General features: G+C 42.4%; 1 protein-coding gene across 8 annotated transcripts in view; it reads left to right on the top strand.

The window, feature by feature from the left end:
- Positions 1–22,903, top strand: part of LOC132694882 (maestro heat-like repeat-containing protein family member 1) — a 109,272-nt gene that overhangs the window by 33,840 nt on the left and 52,529 nt on the right. For all 8 annotated transcript variants that reach the window (XM_078450176.2, XM_078450177.2, XM_078450175.2 and 5 more), the window contains 16 exons: positions 680–842; positions 1,913–2,005; positions 2,435–2,589; positions 2,959–3,099; positions 5,112–5,210; positions 5,784–5,862; positions 6,652–6,762; positions 7,754–7,827; positions 8,726–8,842; positions 9,055–9,099; positions 9,911–10,055; positions 11,591–11,634; positions 12,350–12,509; positions 13,017–13,069; positions 13,668–13,778; positions 18,996–19,112. In XM_078450176.2, coding sequence (XP_078306302.2) covers positions 680–842; positions 1,913–2,005; positions 2,435–2,589; positions 2,959–3,099; positions 5,112–5,210; positions 5,784–5,862; positions 6,652–6,762; positions 7,754–7,827; positions 8,726–8,842; positions 9,055–9,099; positions 9,911–10,055; positions 11,591–11,634; positions 12,350–12,509; positions 13,017–13,069; positions 13,668–13,778; positions 18,996–19,112 — 1,707 coding nt within the window. The remainder of the gene's footprint in view (positions 1–679; positions 843–1,912; positions 2,006–2,434; positions 2,590–2,958; positions 3,100–5,111; positions 5,211–5,783; positions 5,863–6,651; positions 6,763–7,753; positions 7,828–8,725; positions 8,843–9,054; positions 9,100–9,910; positions 10,056–11,590; positions 11,635–12,349; positions 12,510–13,016; positions 13,070–13,667; positions 13,779–18,995; positions 19,113–22,903) is intronic.

Below are 22,903 nucleotides of genomic sequence, written 5' to 3'. Positions count from 1 at the left end.
AGTGAAATGGAAAGGGGGAAGGATTTGGGCTGTTGATCTCAGAGTCTGACCTGGTTTTCAGACTGTGTCCTGGGATTCCTTAGGTGGTCACCTTTGTTATTACAACTCAACTAAGCATCTCAATCTATTTACTAACTTATTTAAACCCACATATCTGTATGCTAGCCCACCTTTAGAGTGAACATTCATGATATCTACTTATCCATCTATTCACATACTTTGTACTTACTTCCCTGACATTGGGTTAATCTGGTTCCTTATTTTCTTGGTTAACTACCTACCTATGGGGTATCTTCCTTCCAGTTTGCCTGCCTTCTTTGGCAGGCCTGTCTTCTGATCAAGACCACTGACCTTTCAGGGACTTCCAAAGTTGCTTCTGTAATCTACCCACTTTCCTGATGATTCACTTGCTGCTGCAGTGAAACCTCTGTGCTTTGGAAACTTTAATCCCCACTCCCACCCCAATACACAGATTGTGCGGATTTCTTGTCTTCCTGTTCTTTGCACACTTTAGGAAGCTCTTGCCCTCCATCACTGGGAAGGTGCCTATTGGATGGGTGGTAGGTGAGTTCCTGCCTATTCGATGGAGGAGAATCACTTATTGACCAAATCTGATTCTCAGAGCTGTGGGACTCATCTCGGGGATTAGCCTTGGAACAGTTAGTCTTTCTCTTTTCAGAAGCCAGAGGGAGAACTGGAGGAGTTGTGCACTGAAGTCCTATTGGCTCTGGGGTTCCAGTCTCCAGGAATAGTCATCTTCAAGCTGTGGGACAGATGGCATTTGAACAACTTGCCCCCAAACGGTCTCCTGGTTGCAGTGGGGAGACTCATCTTCTGCCAGGGTATAGATCCCTATTGTGGAAGAGTTAGTCTGAGAAGAGGATAGGGCCAGCAGGGGGTGGGGGCTTTGTATTTATTCTAGACTAGCTTTATCCTCCTGATTCCTCTCATTGGACATCTCCATTTAGTTCAGTCATGGGATGTATGTGTAGATGGGAAGGGGACAAACTAGGTCCCTATTGGGCTGCTGGGAACTCAGGAGGGAGTTTATGGAGACCAAGAATGGCAGAGTAGGACATATTAGGGCATGAGAGACTGTGGAGCTGGAGAGAAGACTCCAGGTGGAGAGAGAAGGCAGAATAGAGTGGTGGGGTGGGGCAAAGGAGGAAGCAAGGAGTGGTTTACTTAAGGGAACCTTAAGTTTTGAATTTGATTAGGGGCTTGGAAGGTAATAGTGTAGCAGGATGAGACCAAGAATCACCATACAATCTCTATCCTGGTGGCTATTGGTGATGGCAGTGGCTCTCTTACTCATTCCACTACCCTCTCCCAATCACAAAGTATGAAAAAATAATCAAGTCACCGGCCTATGACAGTGACTTCCCTTTACCACTTGGAACTGGGGCCAAAGAGAATCTGGGGGAAGTCAGCTGACCTTCTGGGCATTAAGATAAAAATGACAAGGCATGTGGCTTAGGCTGCACAGCAAGCTCAGAGGACACAGTAACAGAAATTGGAAATGTGTATCCTGATATAATCAGGACAGATGTTTTCACATCCACTTCAGACATCATCGCTCTTTATTTCCTTAAGGGTCCTTGGAAGGGAGTGTTCATGCCTAGGCTGTACCAATATCTTGTATCTGTATGCTATGCTAACATCCATTATTGAGCTTAATCTTTCCAGCAGCCCTGTGCAGCAGTCACATCAGGAATTGTAGTCCTATTTAACAGTTGAAGAAGCTGAAACTCAGATAAATTAAGTAACTTGCTCCAGGTTGCCCAGACTCTGGAGGCAGAGCTAGGATCAGAACCCAGGTCTCCTGCCTCCCAATCTATAGAGTTTCCTACACTAAGGCTAGGATGCACCCCTCCCTGGGATAGGGATGTTTTTCTTGTACTCTCTCTCTTAGGTGCAGACCCCTACATTGGTGTCACATGGGAATATATACTGCACCTTCTGAGGATGGCCCAAAAGGAGGATGACATGTTGGCAGTATGTCATGGTGAGGATAAGGAGGGTCTGGGGAAGACTCTACTGGAATAAGGGAGAGAGGAAAGAAGGGAAGAATGAGACTGGGTCCCTCTGAATAGGGATCCCAGAAGGCTGGGGAGGGGCAGGAAATGTCTGAGAGCAGCTGCTCTTCTCCATCTGACTTTTCTTCTCCTGATCTGGGGCAAGGACCAAGTTTGATTAGGGATGCTGTGGGTGTAGACAGCCTCAACCACTTTCCCTTTCCCTGCTGTGTGGACAAAGTGTGGTCAGAAAAGAAAGATAGTTGGGGAGATGGTGAATGGGTTGGTGTTTCCCAGCACAGGACACCACAGACCCTTTTAGAGTTGGGGATGAGAAGACTGTGCCCACATGTATGTATGTTTCGTTTTGTGGGAAAGGAAAGGTGATGTGCAGCTCAAACTCCCTGTAACCCTCATAGTGCTCAAAGGATTGGTCATCAGTGCCCGGAAACATCTGGATCTGGGTACTAAGAATGATGAAATGATGGACATCACACAAGAGGCACTGTCCATCAAGGCTTACCTCACCCTTCGGGTTCTCTTCAATCGTTGGTCCCTGAGGAGCAACAACAAGGTGGGATTGTAGATAGCAGGGGCTGGATGCATGGGCTGAAGGAGTAAGTCTTGAATCAAAGATGGGACAGGGCCATGTCTAGCCACTTATTGGTGGGAGGATAACTTAAATGGCTCTTCCAAAAGAGCAGGGTGATTTTCCTCAGGTTCCTCCTCCCATTCTCCTTAAAAGGGTACTATCAGAAAACTCCACTGTCTGTTCACATAATATGTATGCAATTAAGCAACCTTACATTTACTGATTACCATCATTTGCTAGGCACTGTCCTAAACCTTGCAGATACAAAAAGGACTAAGGCAAAGCCTCTAAGGGATTATCTTGCCTTCATCCCTGAGCTGAGGCAAGTTTGTTGTGTTTCCTTGGGCACAGGTGACAGAGGAAACTCTGGTGATAATTGGCCATCTCTTCTTCCTCATTTCACCATCCAAACTCAAGAATCAAGTGAACCGTTTAACCCGATGGTTAATGACTTTGATGTCTGCAAAAGTGGCACCTTTCTACATTTCCCAGGTGATTGGAATGGGGTGAGAAGATAACTTAATGGGTTTATGCTTTCCATGTTTACTGAGTAATTAATGCTGGGGTTGGCAAAGCACGGCCCACAGGCCAAATCCAGCCTGAAACTTGTTTTTGTAAAGTGAGGTTTTGTTGGAATTCTGCCACTCCCATTTTGAATTCATCTCACACTTTGAATCTGACTTTCCTCTTACCTCTAGACTCAGATTTAAATGGCTCATCAGAGTAGATCAAGCCCACCTGGATAATGTCCCTATTTTAAGGTCAACTGGTATGGGACTTTAATTATGTCTGCAAAATCTCTTCATATAAACACCTACATTACTGCTTGATTGAATAACTGGGAGAAAGGCCCTGGAATCTGGGGGGGCCATTGCTATATTCTGCCTACCTTAGAACTGTTACACCAATATTAGATATCTTTAGGAGCAGAGGACTCGGAACCACTACCCAAATTTTCTGATTGTTGTTTCAGTCCTTCTTCCATTTCAATGGCATTCCTCAAACCAATTTCCCTTCAAATTTTAATGGGGATTCCGCAAAAAGAAGATGTGTTAGTTAGCAAAATGGGTGGGAAATACTGAGTTAAAATTAAATAAATATCTTAAATGCAGGACTTCTCAGAGCTTTCAGTATGTAGGCTAATCTGGTCCTCCAAGAAGCAAATACTAACATGTGATTAGAGGTGCAAGAGATTTATTGGAGAAACATCTGTGAGGGAAAACAGGGATAGAACCAGAGAGGATTTGGAGAGCCATCAGACTATGATGTATGTCTGACCCTTGATAAGGCTAGGGAGAAGGAGGGAAGGAAGGGAAGGAGAGAGGAAAGAGAGGAAGGTTTTAGATTACAGTGCAGTTGTAAGAAAGTTTTAGTAAAGCCAACAGGGAGTCACTGAACCAAAGTTACCCATCAGAAAAGTCCTATATCTTGAAGGACTAATAGGCCCGTTTTAGTGGACCTGCCATATTCAGTCATTGGCTGGGACAAACCTGTGGGAATCTGACTTCAGTTTTAACACAGTGATGGATTTTAGAGCATGGCAGCTGCACATATTGGTCAATTATGCACCAATAGGCATCTGAGAGGCATATTTTTCAGGGTTACTAAATATGCTAATGTGCATTTGTGAATTTCAAAGAGGAGGATTTTTTTTTGAGTGCAACACACATTAACATCAAGTTTCCAGTGACTACAGTGTTCAGTCTACTGTTATGCTACCACCTCAAATACACTTTCCTTGGTATATGAAGGGATGGCCTTTCTCACACATATGCTCTGAGTTTTCCACATTAGTGGACCAGCCACACAATCTCTTGTTTAATCTCCCTTCTGGCACATGTCTCCATGTTGCCTGGTGTATGGTCTATGAATTTGGAACAAAGGTTTGCTCTATGTAGCCAATTAGCCAGTTGAGGGCTGAAATTTGTATACCAATTACTAGTCTGAAGATTATTCAGGTGGAAATTTCACCTCATGTCTTGGCTGACAGTGGAAATGTTTTGACTACTCCCTTTCTTCTTCTCATTCCTCCTCCTCCCTCTCTCCAAGGAATGGTGGTCAAGAATCAAGATAGTTATCAGCCCACAGTATAATTTTGTTTGGACATCAACTAGCACTAGCCAGCTCTATTTAAGCAAGCTGGCCCTAACTGGGAATCCATCAGGTAGACCAAAGGAGAGGAAATGTTGATTTTTTAAATTTATCCTGCTCCTTTGAAGACAGCCAATACTTGCAATGTTGAATTTCCCTATATGTTTCTGTGGAATAATGAGATTATATGAAAATAAGTATAGCTTATTGGGCAAAGTGGAAGGGCAGGTCATGACTGTGTTAGGCTATGAAAGAACTAGACCCTGAGCCTTTTTTGGAAATGTCCAAGAGGGCAGTGTGAAACAATGATGACTTGGGCCATCCTTGAAGAGTAGATGTGAGGACAGAGGATTTCTCTTGAGGCTGTGGAAAGTCTGAGCTGACTTGTACTTATTCTGTCCTTATTCACACAGTGTATCTTCCAACTTATAGATGCTCTGGCTCTTAGTGGCTGTGGAGGTATAAACTTGGAATCCCAGCTGGGAAATATTATAGGCATGCTGTTCAAACAGGTGAGTGTTATGGGGCTAGAAGGATTATGGGCTTGCTTTCTCTCTTCTTTGGAGGTGATGGCTACCCCAGCTCAGGTCACAACCTCCACACGATGGAGGTGTCTTTCACATGGTGACCTTAACCATACACATCAGGTTTCCCTGGAATAGGCAAATGCCTGGATTCCGGGAACTGAGTGGGATATTCTCCATAAGGTAAATTGGGTACATTCTACATGTTTCTTGAAGGTCACAGACCTTTGCTGCTTCCCCCTAATCTCTGGTTAAAAGGCAGAAAGTTCAAACCACTCCATAATACCTGTGCGAAATGTCAGGCCCTCTGTTTTGCAGCCTAGAGTAGGAAGAGGAAAACTGAACATTTTGCAGAAAAGGGTTACCTTCTGTATGTTTAATTTGCTTCCCACTGTCTTCTTCCCTTTGGGGCTGGGAATGTGGATTCCTGGGTTCTGTTTTCTTGTTCTCCTTATGGCTAAGCACCACACTTCCCATGGATACATGCCTTGGTTTCCTCATCCACATTCAGGGCCCTTAGTTTCAGTCCTCCTGGGTCTGATGGCCTTGGTCTCCCCACAGCTGAGTGAAACAGTTGAGGACTCAAATCATCACTCTGTACAGAACCACAGCCTTGCCCTGAAGGCCTTCTATATCCTGAGTAAGTTACCACAGTTCCCTAACCCCAGGTATTTGTGTGGGTGGGCACTCAGGATCATTTTTTTGTCTCCTTGGACTGGAGCAGGGGCCTAAGTTCCCATAAGAGGCTTCCATTCTTCTAGATTAAATGCAAAGTGATCCATGTGAGCTTTGCCTGAAATTCAATGAATCTCGAAGGGTATAGACATAGCTCCATTCCCTTTACCTGAAGTTGACTTCTCTTTCTCCTTCACTGATTCCCAGCTCAGAAAGGTGATCCTGTAGGGGCTCCTGGGTGGCTCAGTCAGTTAAGGGTCCGACTTTGGCTCAGGTTGTGATCTTGCAGTTTGTGGGTTTGAGCCCCGCATTGGGCTCTGTGCTGACAGCTCAGAGCCTGGAGCCTGCTTTGTTTGGATTCTATGTCTCCCTCTCTCTCTGCCCCTCTCCCACTTATGCTGTTTCTCTCTCTCTCAAAAATAAATAAACATAAAAAAAATTAAAAAAAAGAAAGGTGATCCTGTAATTACAACACTAATCATCACGAAAAGTGTGCTGACCTATGGGAGGGCATGTGGTGGAGCCGTGGAGGGACAGAGCCCAGCTCAGGAAAACGATCTGGCCCTGTGCTTGGCACATGGTAAATGCTGAGTAAACACTGGCTCTCTTTTTCCCTTTTTCCTTTCTCCAACCTAAAGGACACTAGTTTATCTAGTTCATGGCATCAGTGGTTTGCTAAACATGATTTACTTCTACTTACCACTTCCTACTTAAACATACACTTGATTCCCTTGTATTCACACCCTTCTGATAGCCAAGTTATATAATGATCGGGTGGTAACCTTAATACGAGAGAACGTGGAATCCAAGGATCCAGCCAAGATAGTATCAACCATTCAAATTTTCACAGATGTGCTCCAGAAAGGTGAGTGGCCTGGTCCTATGGATCTTCTTTCCTATGAGAGCTCTTTTCTCTGGGAGACAGTCCCATGTAGTAGTTAAAAACTTGGTTTTAAACTCAATGTAAACTCAAAGTAAACTCAATAGGTTTAAATCTTGCCTTCACTTCTTATTAGCGTGCAAACTGTAACAGGTTGCTTTTAGTCTGTACCTCTATTTCCTCATCTGAAAATGGAGGTAATATTAATACCTACCTTTCAGGGTTTTTAGTGAAGATTAAATGAGAAAAACATATGCCAGGTGCTTAGACAAGTTCCCACTATGCAGTCAGTTTCATAGTGATGTAGTCTATGATTGTTATCTTGTGGGAATAGGCTTCAACTCCAATCAAGTGTTTGCCAAACCTTTGCTTTGTGCCTAGCATGGTGCAAGGTACTGAAAATAGACACTTAAATAAAACATAGTCTCTACTCTCAAAAGAGTTCACTATCAAGCAGGGAATATAAAGCTGTTCAGATAGTGAAACAATGCAAGATAATATGTGATAGTTTGTTTAAATGTGAGCATGGTGATGTGCAATAGGAAAACAGAGAAGCTTGTCAATCCAGAGATGAGATGGGCTCTGTGCAGGAGATGCAGGCAAGGAGATTGTAACAGCAAGTTAGGAGAGGGAATTCACATAAAGAAGAACAGAAGAACAGTGGTCATAGTTCTAAAGGTTGAGATATATATGGGGCAGGGGGAGCAGCTGGAGAGGTGGATTTGTGTGGGCAGTCATAGGAAACTGGAAAGGGCTGGAACTCAAATGCCAGCTTGATGAAAATACTGTTTTAGGTCACTCTTCAGTCTGCTTTGAAGCAAAAGTATGGTGGAAATAACCTCTAAGGATTCTACCTGGCCCTTGAATACCAGGACAGTACCTAGAATTCCTCCCAACTGTCTATCTTCTTGTGCCTCCCAAAACAACAGAGAAGGGTGGAAATTGACCCCCAGCTGCATGTCTGTCTTTTCTCTAGTGCCCCAGACAGAGCAACTGAAGAATGAGGTGATGCATTCAGTCATAATCATGATTCAGGAGGATCTCAAACCAGTGAGCAGAAAGGCTAAATGTTTGGGCTGGGAGGGCAATTGGTTTTATGAGACCTTGAAGTTGTATAAAATGGAGAGGGGGAGGTTCATGGATGAGGGGAGAGGTAAGGCACTCTTACCAAGCTCTTCATGGCCTCAGACATTCCCATGGGTTACATTTGGGCTCTTCAAACCTGAGAAGGATTTGAGAAGCGGACGGGTGGTTCCAGCTATTTTCTGAGCCTTGTCAGTGGGGACACAGAGCTCTAAAGGATACTAAAAATTCAGAGGGGAAGAAGACCTCAAACATTATATCTAGCATGGGGTCTGAGAAGCCATGGTTTTAACAAGCTCTGCCAGGCTTAGAGGCAGAAACTGCTCCCAGCTCTGAATCGTGCAGGACAGGGAGAAGAGGAGCAGTGGTTTAGGGTGCTAAATGGACAACAATGACACTATCCCTAAAAACAAAGTCCTAAATATTCAGAAGGTTAATGGAGAGACTGGGATCATGAGGGCTGGGCCCTCAGGACTTGAGGAATTCATTCCTGGCTTTCTCAGCGAAGGCCAGAACATGGTACTTTTCCTGGACTCCGATTTCTCCCTACCCAATACTTCTGCCAATTTCTTATCTTATATAAGGTGTGGGCAAGCTAAGTGCTTATAGTTCTCCAGGAGGATGGTAGCATCCTGGTAGCAGCTGAAATGGGCTAGAATTTGAGGGTGGAGTAAGGTGGTCAGGGTCAGTGGCTGTCATCCCCTGGAGCCCACTGAAGAGTCACATTGGGTTTGAAGTCAGGAGATCTGAGTCGCTTGAAGATACCCCTCACCTGCTCTGGTCCTCTGTGTCCTCACCTGGAATAGGAAGGGTCATACTGATGTGCCTTCCTATGTTGCCACATGATGGTCTATAACCCCCACAGGTGCGAAGGGCCCTCCTGAACTTCATCGAGATGCTGATCCAGCATGACTACTTGGCCCTGCCCCAGGGGAGCATCATCATCAACTATGTCATCAAGCTCAGCATGTCTGACTGCTCAGTGAGCAGGGTCCAGGCAGGGAGCAGACAGAGGGTGGGAGCAAGAGAAGGGCAGGTTTGGGAGCAGAAGGGAAAGAAGAGGAGGGTATGGTTGGCACAATGAGAATGGGCTTTGATATCTTAAACTCTGAGAGGTGAGCCAGGGGAGGCCTTGAGCCAGAAGACTCAGCTAGCACTGGTTTCAGATTTAAATATTTCCTTTTCTTATTCCAGAATGAAGAGGACATCCAACTAACGTGTTCCAAAATCCTACAGATGGTACAAACAACTAGGGTCAAAGAGGCCCCTTCATCTCCTCCTCCCCTGACTCCCCAGATCACTACCCTGACACCCAGATTGCATACTCTCTGCCTGCCTTCCACCCCCTCCCAACTCCATATAACCCCTTGTACTGTCTCTTCCACCCTCCCCACCTCTGTCTGAAACCACTCAAGTGCCTGGGACTTCTCTAAGAAGTGGCTCAGTGGAGCAGAAGAGGGTCACTGGATGGTAAACCTGGAGGCCTGAGCCTGGGTCCTGTTCAGCCAGTTTCTGGCTGTAAAATCTTGAGTAAATTGCTCTCTAGGTTGCAGTTTCTCTTTCTGTAAAAAAGTTGGTGACTATTCACCCTTGCTGGTCTTAGCAATCTCTAGGGATTCTTGAAGACTCCTACGGGTTGCTGTGTGGTCAGAGTTGAGTCAGGGGCCATGGGAGGAAAAGCTGTGATTTACTCTCCCTCCCAGAGTCCCCCTCTCCCAGCAAAGCTGTCTCCTGATCACTAGCATGTCTTCTACCCTTGGGATGTTCCCCAGTGAAGGTGATTACAAGTGACACAATTCCAAATTTCAAGAAGTCCCTCTATCTAATCAAGTCCTTCCTACTGTAATTTTAATCAGGACCTTGGTTATGTTTTACCAACATGGAGTGGAAAGGGAAAGAGGGTGAGAGGGAAGGGCAGGAAATGGGCAGACTGTGTATATAAGGTCTCAAATGCCCCTCCAGGAAAGGAAGACAAAGCCATGGGGTTGGAGAACTTATAGTTGGGGATAATTTGGGGCTTGACATTGAATCCCTTGCCACATCTTACTAGGTAACCTTGCCCAAACTGATCACCTTGGTATGCCAGCCCAGCAACACCTTGGCCTTCGTGCCCCTGAGTAAGATGGCCACGAAAATGGCTCTGAGGGCCCGTTCCCTGGGCCAGGTTCCCTACCTCAGCAGCTTTCACCTCAGGCGTAAGTACACGGTGGGGAAGACTGTGGAGAGAGGTTAACTGTGAAAGCACAGGCTGCCACAGGCCGGGAGAGTGGGGGCAGGAGACAGGGTGAGATTCTGAAGGGGCGGTGGGTGTAGGGACAGGGTGCAGATCTGCAGGGCTATGGCTGTGAGCCTGAGCCATGATGGAGGAGGTAGGCAAAGGGTTAGCACAGCAGATTGATGCCATTTGGCCCTTCACGTGAATGAAAAGGGGATTTCTTTGGGAGACAGGCAACCCCAGACACAAATCCTTCTTGCCTTTATTCCTCATCTTGAAACACTGGAGTAGAGATGTAAGAATATTGTTGTTAATTACAAAGTAATGTGTACACAGACATTCCTGACCCTTTGCCCCGATTCTGAGCATTACTCTTTGTTCACCCCTTCTTGACCTCGAGTCCCAGTGGGAGTCAGAGTTGGGGTGAGGATATCTGTTCAGCACATTACTTGGGGTATGTATGTGTGCTTGTGTGTTTGGAAAATAAGCATTCTTTATTAGGGTTTAAAAGGTGGAAAGGTAACAAATTACTTTCCCAGTGTTGAGAGTTCTGATTATAATCCATATGAACAATAGATATTTAAAATATGGACCTAGGATTTTCAAATATGAAAGTCTACGCTCAATAAAATGTATACCTGGATTACAACTTAGAATAGTGGGAGATGTTTTCAAGGTGTCCACTAATAGAATACACTCATGGGTAATGACCATTTACCATGCTCTGGCTGGACAATGCCAGGCTGACATAGCAGCCTTTCTTCCCTAGTTTCTCTCTCTATCTCTATCAAAAAAAAAAAAAAAAGCTTTTAAAATTGTGATATAGGTGACATACAGTGTTGTATTAATTTCAAGTGTACCATGTAGTGATGTGACAATTCTATACATTATGTTCACCATGATAAGTATAGTTATCATCTGTCACCATAAGTATGATTACAATATTGTTGACTATATTCCCTACTTTGTACTTTTCATCCCCATGACTTATTTCTTTTACAACTGGAAGTTTGTACCTCTTCATCCCCTTCACCTATCTTGCCCATCTCTTACCTCTGGCAACCATCTGTTCTCTGTATTTATGATTCTGTTTCTGTTTCTATTTTTCTTTGTTCATTTGATTTGTTTTGTAGATTCCACATAAAAGTGAAATCATATGGTATTTGTATTTTTCTGTTGTGCTTATTTCACTTAGTATTATACCCCCTAGGTCCATCCATGTTGTCATAAATGGCGAGATAATCATTCTTTTTTATAGCTGAATAATATTCCTGTGTGTGTGTGTATGTGTGTGCGCGTGCGCACGCATCTGTTTTATGCTGGAAATGGTTTGTTTTGAGGCTGAGTCAAAATGTCAAAATCCCCATGGCAATGGCACCAGTGCTCACTCTCCACTTTGCTTTTTGTCCTCCACTAAAGAATGGATGGTGGGCTGCTGGGAATGGGGGGCTGGAGGTTGGGCATCCTGGAGCTGGCACTGACTCTGTCCTATTCTCTTATCCTCTTTTAACTCAGCTACCCAGTTCATCTCCCCACAGAAACTCCTGACCCATCTTGTGGTAAGTGATGAATGAATGGGATGAATACTACCTTGCCATCCATCCTTCCATCCATCCATCTATCTGTCCATCTCCCCATTCTACAAATAGTTGAGTACCACTCTATTCCAGGCATTGTGCTGGGCAAGGAATAAAGGGTAGGGCCAAAGATCATAGAGACTTTGGGGAGAGGTGATCCAGGCCAAACAGCTCGGAGGAGGGAAGGAATGTGGGTCGGAGAAGACCTGGCCTGTATTCTATGTGGCCTTATTGTGAGCTGTTCTCTGTTGATCTTAGACATGGCTTTCTGGATCTCATTTTCTCAGCAAGTGTGTTTTGAGTTTCTCTATTTGCCCAGACATTATGTTATAGACATTATGTATACTTGCAAAGACAAGGTGTAGAACTGCTCTTGAAGTGTTCACAGTCTTAGTGGGAAAGACAAGCCTGGGAATAACTACCCATAATGCAGTGTGATAAATGTTAGTAGAGGAATACATGGGGTGCATTGGGATCTTAGAAGAGTGATGGGCTGATTTGGTCTCCAGGAATCAAAGAAGGCATCACAGAGGAGGCAACGTTTTGAGAGCATCTTGCAGAACATGTAGTTCACAGGTGGAAAAGAATGGGAAGGTCTAAGCTTCAGCTCTACCATTCAATGGATTTGTTCTTATTTTCTTCCTTCTTTTCCCTTAAATCCGTTCTCTGCCTCCTGCTCGCTTCTCTTGTTTCTCAGATGTTTTCCCTGAAGCCCTATAGAGAAGGGGAGTTTGGTGTAAGCTCTCTAAGGCTACTATATGCCCTGCATCCTATCACCTCCCTGCACCCCGTTATCAACTCGAATGTGGGCCAGCTGTGGATGACGGAGATCCCACAGATGTTGCAGATGCTGGATGGTGAGGGGTTGGCTGCAAGGTGGGAGAAATGGAGCTGGGGCAGGGGGGCAGACTCCAGAAGAGTCTGAGGTACAGGATGGATCTTCCTTGGGGTGAGGAGAACCAGGACCAGTCTCTCTGTCTTTCTGAGATGCCATTTGGGTAGGTCTGCTTCTTGGACCATGTTCTGCACTGAGTAGATATGCAGTCCAGAATTCTGTGGCTCCAGAGTTCCCAGAATGCCCCTTCTTGTGGGCAGAGGATCAGGGAAAAGTGTGGGCTTTGGAACCAGAGAGACCCAGGTTGGTATCCTTGTTCTAACACTTGCCTGCTGGGTACGTTTGACCTTTGAAAAGTCATACATTTCCTGGAGCCTCTGTAAAGTGGGAGAATAGTTATATTGTGGGGTCATGGTGAAAATTAAATGTGATGATGGGCATAAGGCCCCTGGAATAGTGTCCAGATGTTGGTTCTTTTTCCCCATCTGGGGCCTTCTGGTCAGGCAGATCATGCTTTCTCCTTTCCTAGATCACACTGAGAAGAGCCTGAATCAGGAGGAGTGGGAAGACAGGCTGCTCCAGGTGAGCACCCTATGAGACATTCCTCCCTCCACACTTGCCTTCTTTCTCCTCTTTAGGATCCTGAGGGAGACCCCCCAGAGACTGAGACATGATCAAGAGACCTCCCTACTCAAGAAAACTTATTTCTGGGGAATCCTTGGCTCCTGGCCTCTGCATCAGAGTCTCTGACTATATCCTAAACCTTAATTTACCTTCCACACCCTCAAAGTCCGACTGTCAAGAGAGAGTAAGGAAATGGGGCCCTAGCTTTGTGATCTTGGGCAAGTTATTTAGCCTTTGCCAGCCTCAGCTTCTTCATCTGTAAAATAGAAATAACTCCTATCTCTCATAATTGAATAGGATAATATAGGAGAGAGAGAGAGAGCCTTGTAGACTATAGTTTCACATACATCATTGGCATTACCATCATTGTTGCTATATTGTCATTCTCAGTCCTGACTAACCCCCTTTGTATATTTCAGCTCCTCCCCATTTCTTGAGCTCTTTTTTCATATTTAAAGACCATGTCCCCTTGTCTCTTGCTTCTTTCTTACCCACTTCATGAGGCAGACAATCCCGGCCACTGCTCTGTGTGGTCCTTTTCTCCTTTTTTACTCAGTTTTCAAGTCAGTCATTATTGGCTATCGATGATGACAGCTGGCTGGAGCAACTCATTAAGGTTGTCTTGGAGAGGATAAATTATTTCAACGATGATGATGAGGAGGAGAAGGTAGGTGTGTGTGTGTGTGTGTGTGTGTGTGTGTGTCTGCGTGCATGGCACACCACACGGCTGGGGGTGGTAGTTGCAAAGAGACAAATGGGGGGGTGGAGCTTGGGGGGAGGGAATACAGAAATGTACATAAAGTACAGGTCTTGGGGGAAAAGCAAACCCATGTTTCTTGGTCCTGGGGAAGGGAGGGTTGGGGAGGACATGGAGCTGGTGGTCACACAAGAACAGCAGAAATATCAGTGTCTTATATTTGCTTAGTGTTTTGGGTTTTATTAAGAACTTTGCCATTTGTTGCCTTAATTAAACCTCCCAGTAGTTCAGAAGTAACAGATTAGATCTGGTATTTGGGTGCAGTGGAAAGATTATTGACCTAACAGTCACATTTAAGCAAGTTAATTCAAGTAATATTTGAGGGCATACCATGGATCAGGCACTGTGCATGATGTTGGGGCTGCAGAGCTGAGTAAGGAGGAAGGGCTCTTTGCTCACAGAGTTCAAGGTCTATGCTGGTGAAGGCTTTGTTTCTGTCCCGGCTTTTCCTGTGTTCTGGGTGTAATCTGGGTCAGGTGTCTCAGCCTTCGTGAAATTTCAGTTGACTCACTTGGGAAGTAGCAATAACTCCTACGGCACAGGAGAGTGGGTGAATATAGACAACAACATCTGTGCAGTTGCTCTGTAAATTCAACAGACCAAATAACCAGACAGCTCAATCCAGAGGGACTCAGAGTTTTACACAAATTATAGGTAAAATTGGCACCTGATTCCAGGTTTCTTGATTTTTAATCTTATTTTCCTATCACTGAGCAACACTTTACTTGGGCTTTGGGGGGTCTCCAGGGAAGAGGCCCTATTTTCAAGACTGATTATTAGCTCTCTAATTATTAATAAATATTTATGAAGCACCTGCTATATGCAAAGCTTTGTGGGTGGTAAAATGAAGCAAGCAGGAATTCTGATCTTATCAATAAAGTTATTAAAAATATGTACTAAATGCTCACAGCACAGGAGGCATGAATCAGGCATAGAGTACTCACATAAAAGACACAGACTCTGCCTTCAGGAAATCATTGTCTGCTTGAGCAAACAGAGGACAGAGTGGACAATTACAGTAAGTGTGGTAAGCATCAGGATCAAAATGTGCACTGTTTGCTTGGGAACACAGAAGGCAGCTGTTTACTTGGCCTGTGGGCACTGGCCAGAGAAGCTTTCTCAAAGGTGGTCCACCATCTCAGTTCACTCATGACTGTTCTGGTTTCAGCTCTGAAAGTCCAGCATATTAGGAAATACCTCAGTCCTGGGAAAACTGAGAAGATCATCACTCTAGAGAAGAATAAATAGGTCTGGGAAGAGTAATCATTTGTCAGCTGAGCAGAGAAGCAGTTTACCTTAGGTCAGGTTTCATAGAAGCAGAGCCTAAGGTGGGGGTCCTTGTCAAGTGATTTAGCAAGAAAGTGCTCTCAGGAGAAGCTGATAAAGTAAAGGAAGCATGATAGGATGGGGAGAGGTTAAGTAAGGATATGGGGAGCCCTGATGGAAACTATACTGCAGAGTCCATCCTGTTAGAGACAGGTGAGAGGGGCTTTTGTACTTCCCCACCCCTCCACCTCTCTGTCACTTCCATAGTTGGTATGGGGCAGGGATGGGAGAGAGAAGAATGTAACTCTCAGGCACCTCCAGGCAAAAAGGTCCAAAAAGGCTGCAGGTAGGAACTGCTCATGATGGTGCCTGCAGTCAGGGAAGGGAAGGAACCCTTGAGTCTGGCCAAAGCACTAAAGGCATCTGCTAGGGGAAGAAAAGGTGCCCACAGACAGGAGGTTTAGGGGGAGAGTTGAAACATTCACTGAACATCTGGTATACCCTATTTGTCTACTGTGTCAGACACTGTGTTAGCACTGGAGTTGAGCAATGAACCAGACACGCACTGCTCCTGAGCTTTATTCTCATTGGAGATGAGAGCATGGGGCAAGTTAAGAACTAACCTAACAAATACATTAACAAGATAATTAGCAGTTGTGATGAAGCTTTGAACGAAAGAAGCAGGATGGTGAGCTGGAGAGGAATTTAGGAGGTCAGGGAAGGCTCACTGAGCCAGGATCAGAAAGAGAATGAAACAGCATTTTGAAGAGCCCAGGGAAGATTCCAGACAGAGAAATAGGAAATATAGAAACCCTGAGGCAGGAAAGTGGGTGAGTACGTAAATATGAGTATTACAAGGTAGACAAAGGCAATGCACAGTAAGCAAGGATAAAGACTACTGAAATTCAGAGGAGGGAGAGATAAACATTACATAAAGATACTTTTTTGATTATGCTATGTTAATTTTAAAATTACACAAATTTGAGGAACTGTTTTTATTTTTAAAATTTTTCAAGTGAGACATTGTTATCAAAATTTATTTTATTTTTTGTTTGTTGTTTTTTAATTTATTTTTTCATTCAAGTATAATAGACATACAGTGTTGTATTAGTTTCAGGTGTGCAATACAGTGATTTCACAATTCTATACATTTCTCAGCGCTCATCACAATAAGTGTACTTTGTCCACCCACCGATCCCCACTCTGGCAACCAGCAGTTTGTTCTCTGTGTTTAAGAGTCTGTTTTTTTTGTTGGTCTCCTTTTTCTTTGTTCATTTGTTCTGTTTCTGAAATTCCACATATGAGTGAAATCATATGGTATTTGTCTTTCTCTATTTCATTTAACATTATACCCTCTAGGTCCATCCATGTTGTTGCAAATGGCAAGATTTAATTCTTTTTATGACTGAGTAATATTCTATTCCACATCTTTATCCATTCATCTATCAATGAACAGTGTTGCTTCCATATCTTGGCTGTTATAAATAATTCTGCAATAAACATAGGAGTGAATATATCTTTTTGAGTTAGTGTTTTCATTTTCTTTCGTTAAATACCCAGGAGTGGACTTGCTGGACCATATGGTTAGTCTATCTTTAATTTTTTGAGGAGCTTCCATACTGTTTTCCACAGTGGCTGCACCAGTTTGCATTCCCACCAACAGTGCACAAGGGTTCCTTCCCCCCCCCCCCCCCCCCCATCCCCACAAACTCTTGTTATTCCTGGTGTTTTTTATTTTAGCCATTCTGGCAGGTGTAAAATGATATTTTTTTGTGGTTTTGAATTTTCACTTCCCTGATAATTAGTGATGTTGAACATCTTTTCATATGTCTACTTGCCATCTATATGTCTTCTTAGGAAAGATGTCTATTCAGGTCGTCTGACCATTTTTTAATTGAATTATTTGCTTTTTTGATGTCGAGTTGTATAAGTTCTTTAAATATTCTGGATATTAACCCTTTACCAAATACATCATTTGCAAATATCTTCTCCCATTCAATAGGTTGAATTTTTGTTTTGTTGATGGTTTCTTTCACTCTGCAGAAACTTTTTATTTTCATGTATTTCCGATAGATTAATTTTGCTTTTGTTTCCTTTGCCTGAGGAGACCTATCTACAAAAATGTTTCTATGGCTGATGTCAAAGAAATTGCTACCTATTATTTCTTTTAGGAATTTTATGGTTCCAACTCTCACATTTATGTCTTTAACCTATTTTATTTTTGTGTATGGTGTAAGAAAGTGGTTCAGTTTCATTCTTTTCCATGTAGCTATCCAGTTTTCCCAATTTCATGTGTTGAAGAGACTGTCTTTTTCCCATTGTATATTTCTGTCTCCTTTGTCATAGATTAATTGACCATAAAAGCATGGGTTTATTTCCGGACTATATTCTGTTCCATTGATTTATGTGTCTCTTTTTGTGCCAGTACCATGCTGTTTTGATTACTACAGATTTGTAGTGAAGTTTGAAACCTGGGATTGTAATACCTTTTGTTCTTCTTCTTCAGGATTGCTTTGCCTATTCAGGGTTTTGTTTTATTTGGTTTGGCTTGTTTGTTTTTTATAATTCCACACAATTTTTAGGATTGTTCTACTTCTATGAAAAATGCAGTTGGTACTTTGATGGGAGTTGCATTAAATTTGTAGGTTGCTTTGGGTAGTATAGACATTTTAACAATATTGGTTCTTCCAATCCATGAACATGGGAGATCTTTCCATTTGTTTGTGGCCCTGATACCAAAGTTAGATAAAGGCATTACAAAAAAGGAAAACCACAGGACAATATCTCTGATGAACATAGATGCAAAAATGCTCAACAAAATATCAGCAAGCAGAATCCAACAATACATTTTAAAAAACCATTCACCATGATCAAGTAGGATTTAGTGCAGGGATGCAAGAGTGGTTCAATATTCACAAATCAATCAACAATACATCACATTAACAAAAGAAAAGATAAAAACCATATGATCATCTCAATACATGCAGAAAAAGCATTTGACAAAGTACAATATCCATTCATGGCAAAAACTCTCAATGAAGTAAGTTTAGAGAGAATATACCTCAACATAATGAAAGCCATATATGAAAAACCTACAGTTAACATCACACTCAATGGTGAAAAACTGAGAGCTTTTACCTTAAGATCAAGAATAAGACAAGGATGTCCACTCTCACCACTATTATTCAACATTAGAACTGGAAGTTCTAGCCACAGCAACCAGACAAGAAAAAGAAGTAAAAGCCATCCAAATTGGCAAGTAAGTAGTAAAACTTTCACTATTTGCAGATAACACGATACTATGCACAGAAAATCCTAAAGACTCCACCAAAAAACTGCTAGAACTGATAAATGAAATCAGTAAAGGATACAAAAGTAATATACAAAAATCTGTTGCATTTCTATACACTTAATGAAGCATCAGAAAGAGAAATTAAGAAAACAGTCTCATTTACAATTGCACCAAAAATAATAAAATAGCTAGGAATAAACTTAACCAAGGAGGTGAAAACTGTAAAACATTGAAGTAGGGAACTTTTCATTTCCTAGCTGGAAATGGGAAGTATGTGGATCAGGGAAAGTCCCTAAAGGGATGATCCATGCCCTAAGAGTTTGAGAAATTAGAAATACAGTTTTCTCTTAACTCTAGCTTGAGTCCCTGCTCTGTAGGATTACTACCTTATCCAGATGCCCCCCCCCCCCCCCCCAGAACAAGAGGGACTGTGTGGAGGATGGGGCATTGGGGGAAGGTGCTGGCTGACAGTTACAAAGCCAGTTTGGGAAATGTCTATTCCCCAGGCTACCCTAAGCTTATTCCAAGCTATGCATAGCCTTTCACCTCTACCCTTTCACCTCTCCTAGGCTTTTCTATATAAATTCTTGGGCTTCACCCTGCGGACCTCGAGGAATATAAAAATGGTGCAGATGATGCTCTCTGCCATCCTACAAACTGTCCATGAAGAGCTGCATGAGAGGGAGGTGAGGTGGAGGAACTGGCAAAGCAGGGTGGATGGGGGGAGCATTTTTACTTTAAGAGTCAGGATGACAAAGTGGTTAAAAGCTGGGACCTGGCAAACTAGACAACCTGGGCTGGAATCCTAGCTCTACCACTTTATAGCTGTGTGCCCTTGGGCAAGTTACTTACTATTATTATTTTATTTTCTGAATCACTTCAGGAAGTTGCAGTCATGATGCATGCGTATTTACCCCTAAATACCTCAGGATGTACTACCTAAAAATAACAATATTCCCTTATATAATCAAAGCACAGTGATCAAAATTAGGAAGTTAACATTGCTACAGTACTAGCAAATTATCTATCTAATTATCTAATTTATACAGCTGATCTATGAAAAAGGCCAATTGTCCCACCAACATTTTTTTAGAGCAGAAGAAAAACATTTTTCCCCCCTCTGGTCTGGGATCTAATTTAGAATCAAATAGTGCATTTATTTATCAATTATCTTTAACAATTTTTAATATGGAACAGTTCCTCAGTCTTTATCTTTCATGATCTTGACATTTTATTTTATTTATTTATTTGTTTATTTATTTATTTATTTATTATTTTTTTAATATATGACATTTATTGTCAAATTGGTTTCCATACAACACCCAGTGCTCATCCCCAAAAATGCCCTCTTCAATACCCATCACCCACCCTCCCCTCCCTCCCACCCCCCATCAACCCTCAGTTTGTTCTCAGTTTTTAACAGTCTCTTATGCTTTGGCTCTCTCCTACTCTAACCTCTTTTTTTTTTTCTTCCCCTCCCCCATGGGTTTCTGTTAAGTTTCTCAGGATCCACATAAGAGTGAACACATATGGTATCTGTCTTTCTCTCTATGGCTTATTTCACTTAGCATAACACTCTCCAGTTCCATCCACATTGCTACAAAGGGCCATATTTCATTCTTTCTCATTGCCACGTAGTACTCCATTGTGTATATAAACCACAATTTCTTTATCCATTCATCAGTTGATGGACATTCAGGCTCTTTCCATAATTTGGCTATTGTTGAGAGTGCTGCTATAAACATTGGGGTACATGTGCCCCTATGCATCAGTACTCCTGTATCCCTTGGGTAAATTCCCAGCAGTGCTACTGCTGGGTCATAGGGTAGGTCTATTTTTAATTTTCTGAGGAACCTCCACACTGTCTTCCAGAGCGGCTGCACCAGTTTGCATTCCCACCAACAGTGCAAGAGGGTTCCCGTTTCTCCACATCCTCTCCAGCATCTATAGTCTTCTGATTTGTTCATTTTGGCCACTCTGACTGGCATGAGGTGATATCTGAGTGTGGTTTTGATTTGTATTTCCCTGATGAGGAGCGACATTGAACATCTTTTCATGTGCCTGTTGGCCATCCGGATGTCTTCTTTAGAGAAGTGTCTATTCATGTTTTCTGCCCATTTCTTCACTGGATTATTTGTTTTTTGGGTGTGGAGGTTGGCGAGCTCTTTATAGATTTTGGATACTAGCCCTTTGTCTGATATGTCATTTGCCAATATCTTTTCCTATTTCGTTGGTTGCCTTTTAGTTTTGTTGATTTTTTCCTTTGCTGTGCAGAAGCTTTTTATCTTCATGAGGTCCCAATAGTTCATTTTTGCTTTTAATTCCCTTGCCTTTGGGGATGTGTCAAGTAAGAGATTGCTACGGCTGAGGTCAGAGAGGTCTTTTCCTGCTTTCTCCTCTAGGGTTTTGATGGTTTCCTGTCTCACATTCAGGTCCTTTATCCATTTTGAGTTTATTTTTGTGAATGGTGTGAGAAAGTGGTCTAGTTTCAACCTTCTGCATGTTGCTGTCCAGTTCTTCCAGCACCATTTGTTAGAGACTGTCTTTTTTCCATTGGATGTTCTTTCCTGCTTTGTCAAAGATTAGTTGGCCATACTTTTGTGGATCTATTTCTGGGGTTTCTATTCTATTCCATTGGTCTATGTGTCTGTTTTTATGCCAATACCATGCTGTCTTGATGATGACAGCTTTGTAGTAGAGGCTAAAGTCTGGGATTGTGATGCCTCCTGCTTTGGTCTTCTTCTTCAAAATTATTTTGGCTATTTGGGGCCTTTTGTGGCTCCATATGAATTTTAGGATTGCTTGTTCTAGCTTCGAGAAGAATGCTGGTGCAATTTTGATTGGGATTGCATTGAATGTGTAGATAGCTTTGGGTAGTATTGACATTTTGACAATATTTATTCTTCCAACCCATGAGCACGGAATGTTTTTCCATTTCTTTATATCTTCTTCAATTTCCTTCATAAACTTTCTATAGTTTTCAGCATACAGATCTTTTACATCTTTGGTTAGATTTATTCCTAGGTATTTTATGCTTCTTGGTGCAATTGTGAATGGGATCAGTTTATTTGTCTTTCTGTTGCTTCATTATTGAAGCATTGAAGCATTCTGTTGCTTCATGTCATCTGCAAAAAGTGAAAGCTTAACTTCATCTTCGCCAATTTTGATGCCTTTGATTTCCTTTTGTTGTCTGATTGCTGATGCTAGAACTTCCAACACTATGTTAAACAACAGCGGTGAGACTGGACATCCCTGTCATGTTCCTGATCTCAGGGAAAAAGCTCTCAGTTTTTCCCCATTGAGGATGATGTTAGCTGTGGGCTTTTCATAAATGGCTTTTATGATGTTTAAGTATGTTCCTTCTATCCCGACTTTCTCGAGTGTTTTTATTAAGAAAGGATGCTGAATTTTGTCAAATGCTTTTTCTGCATCGATTGACAGGATCATATGGTTCTTATCTTTTCTTTTATTCATGTGATGTATCACGTTGATTGATTTGCAAATGTTGAACCAGCCCTGCATCCCAGGAATGAATCCCACTTGGTCATGGTGAATAATTCTTTTTATATGCTGTTGAATTAGATTTGCTAGTATCTTATTGAGAATTTTTGCATCCATATTCATCAGGGATATTGGCCTGTAGTTCTCTTTTTTTACTGGGTCTCTGTCTGGTTTAGGAATCAAAGTAATACTGGCTTCATAGAATGAGTCTGGAAGTTTTCCTTCCCTTTCTATTTTTTGGAATAGCTTGAGAAGGATAGGTATTATCTCTACTTTAAACGTCTGGTAGAACTCCCCTGGGAAGCCATCTGGTCCTGGACTCTTATTTGTTGGGAGATTTTTGATAACTGATTCAATTTCTTCGCTGGTTATGAGTCTGTTCAAGCTTTCTATTTCCTTCTGATTGATTTTTGGAAGTGTGTGGGTTTTTAGGAATTTGTCCATTTCTTCCAGGTTGTCCAGTTTGTTGGCATATAATTTTTCATAGTATTCCCTGATATTGAATTCATAGAATTCCCTGATATTCCTTGTATTTCTGAGGGATTGGTTGTAATAATTCCATTTTCATTCATGATTTTATCTACTTGGGTCATCTCCCTTTTCTTTTTGAGAAGCCTGGCTAGAGGTTTATCAATTTTGTTTATTTTTTCAAAAAACCAACTCTTGGTTTCGTTGATCTGCTCTACGTTTTTTTTTAGATTCTATATTGTTTATTTCTGCTCTGATCTTTATTATTTCTCTTCTGCTGGGTTTAGGGTGTCTTTGCTGTTCTGCTTCTATTTCCTTTAGGTGTGCTGTTAGATTTTGTATTTGGGATTTTTCTTGTTTCTTGAGATAGGCCTGGATTGCAATGTATTTTCCTCTCAGGACTGCCTTCGCTGCATCCCAAAGCATTTGGATTGTTGTATTTTCATTTTCATTTTTTTCCATATATTTTTAAATTTCTTCTCTAATTGCCTGGTTGACCCATTCATTC

This window comes from Panthera onca, chromosome B4 (assembly GCF_046562875.1).
Source record: "Panthera onca isolate mPanOnc1 chromosome B4, mPanOnc1 haplotype 2, whole genome shotgun sequence".
Classification (NCBI taxonomy): Eukaryota; Metazoa; Chordata; class Mammalia; order Carnivora; family Felidae; genus Panthera; species Panthera onca.
This window is presented reverse-complemented; position numbering and strand designations above follow the sequence as displayed.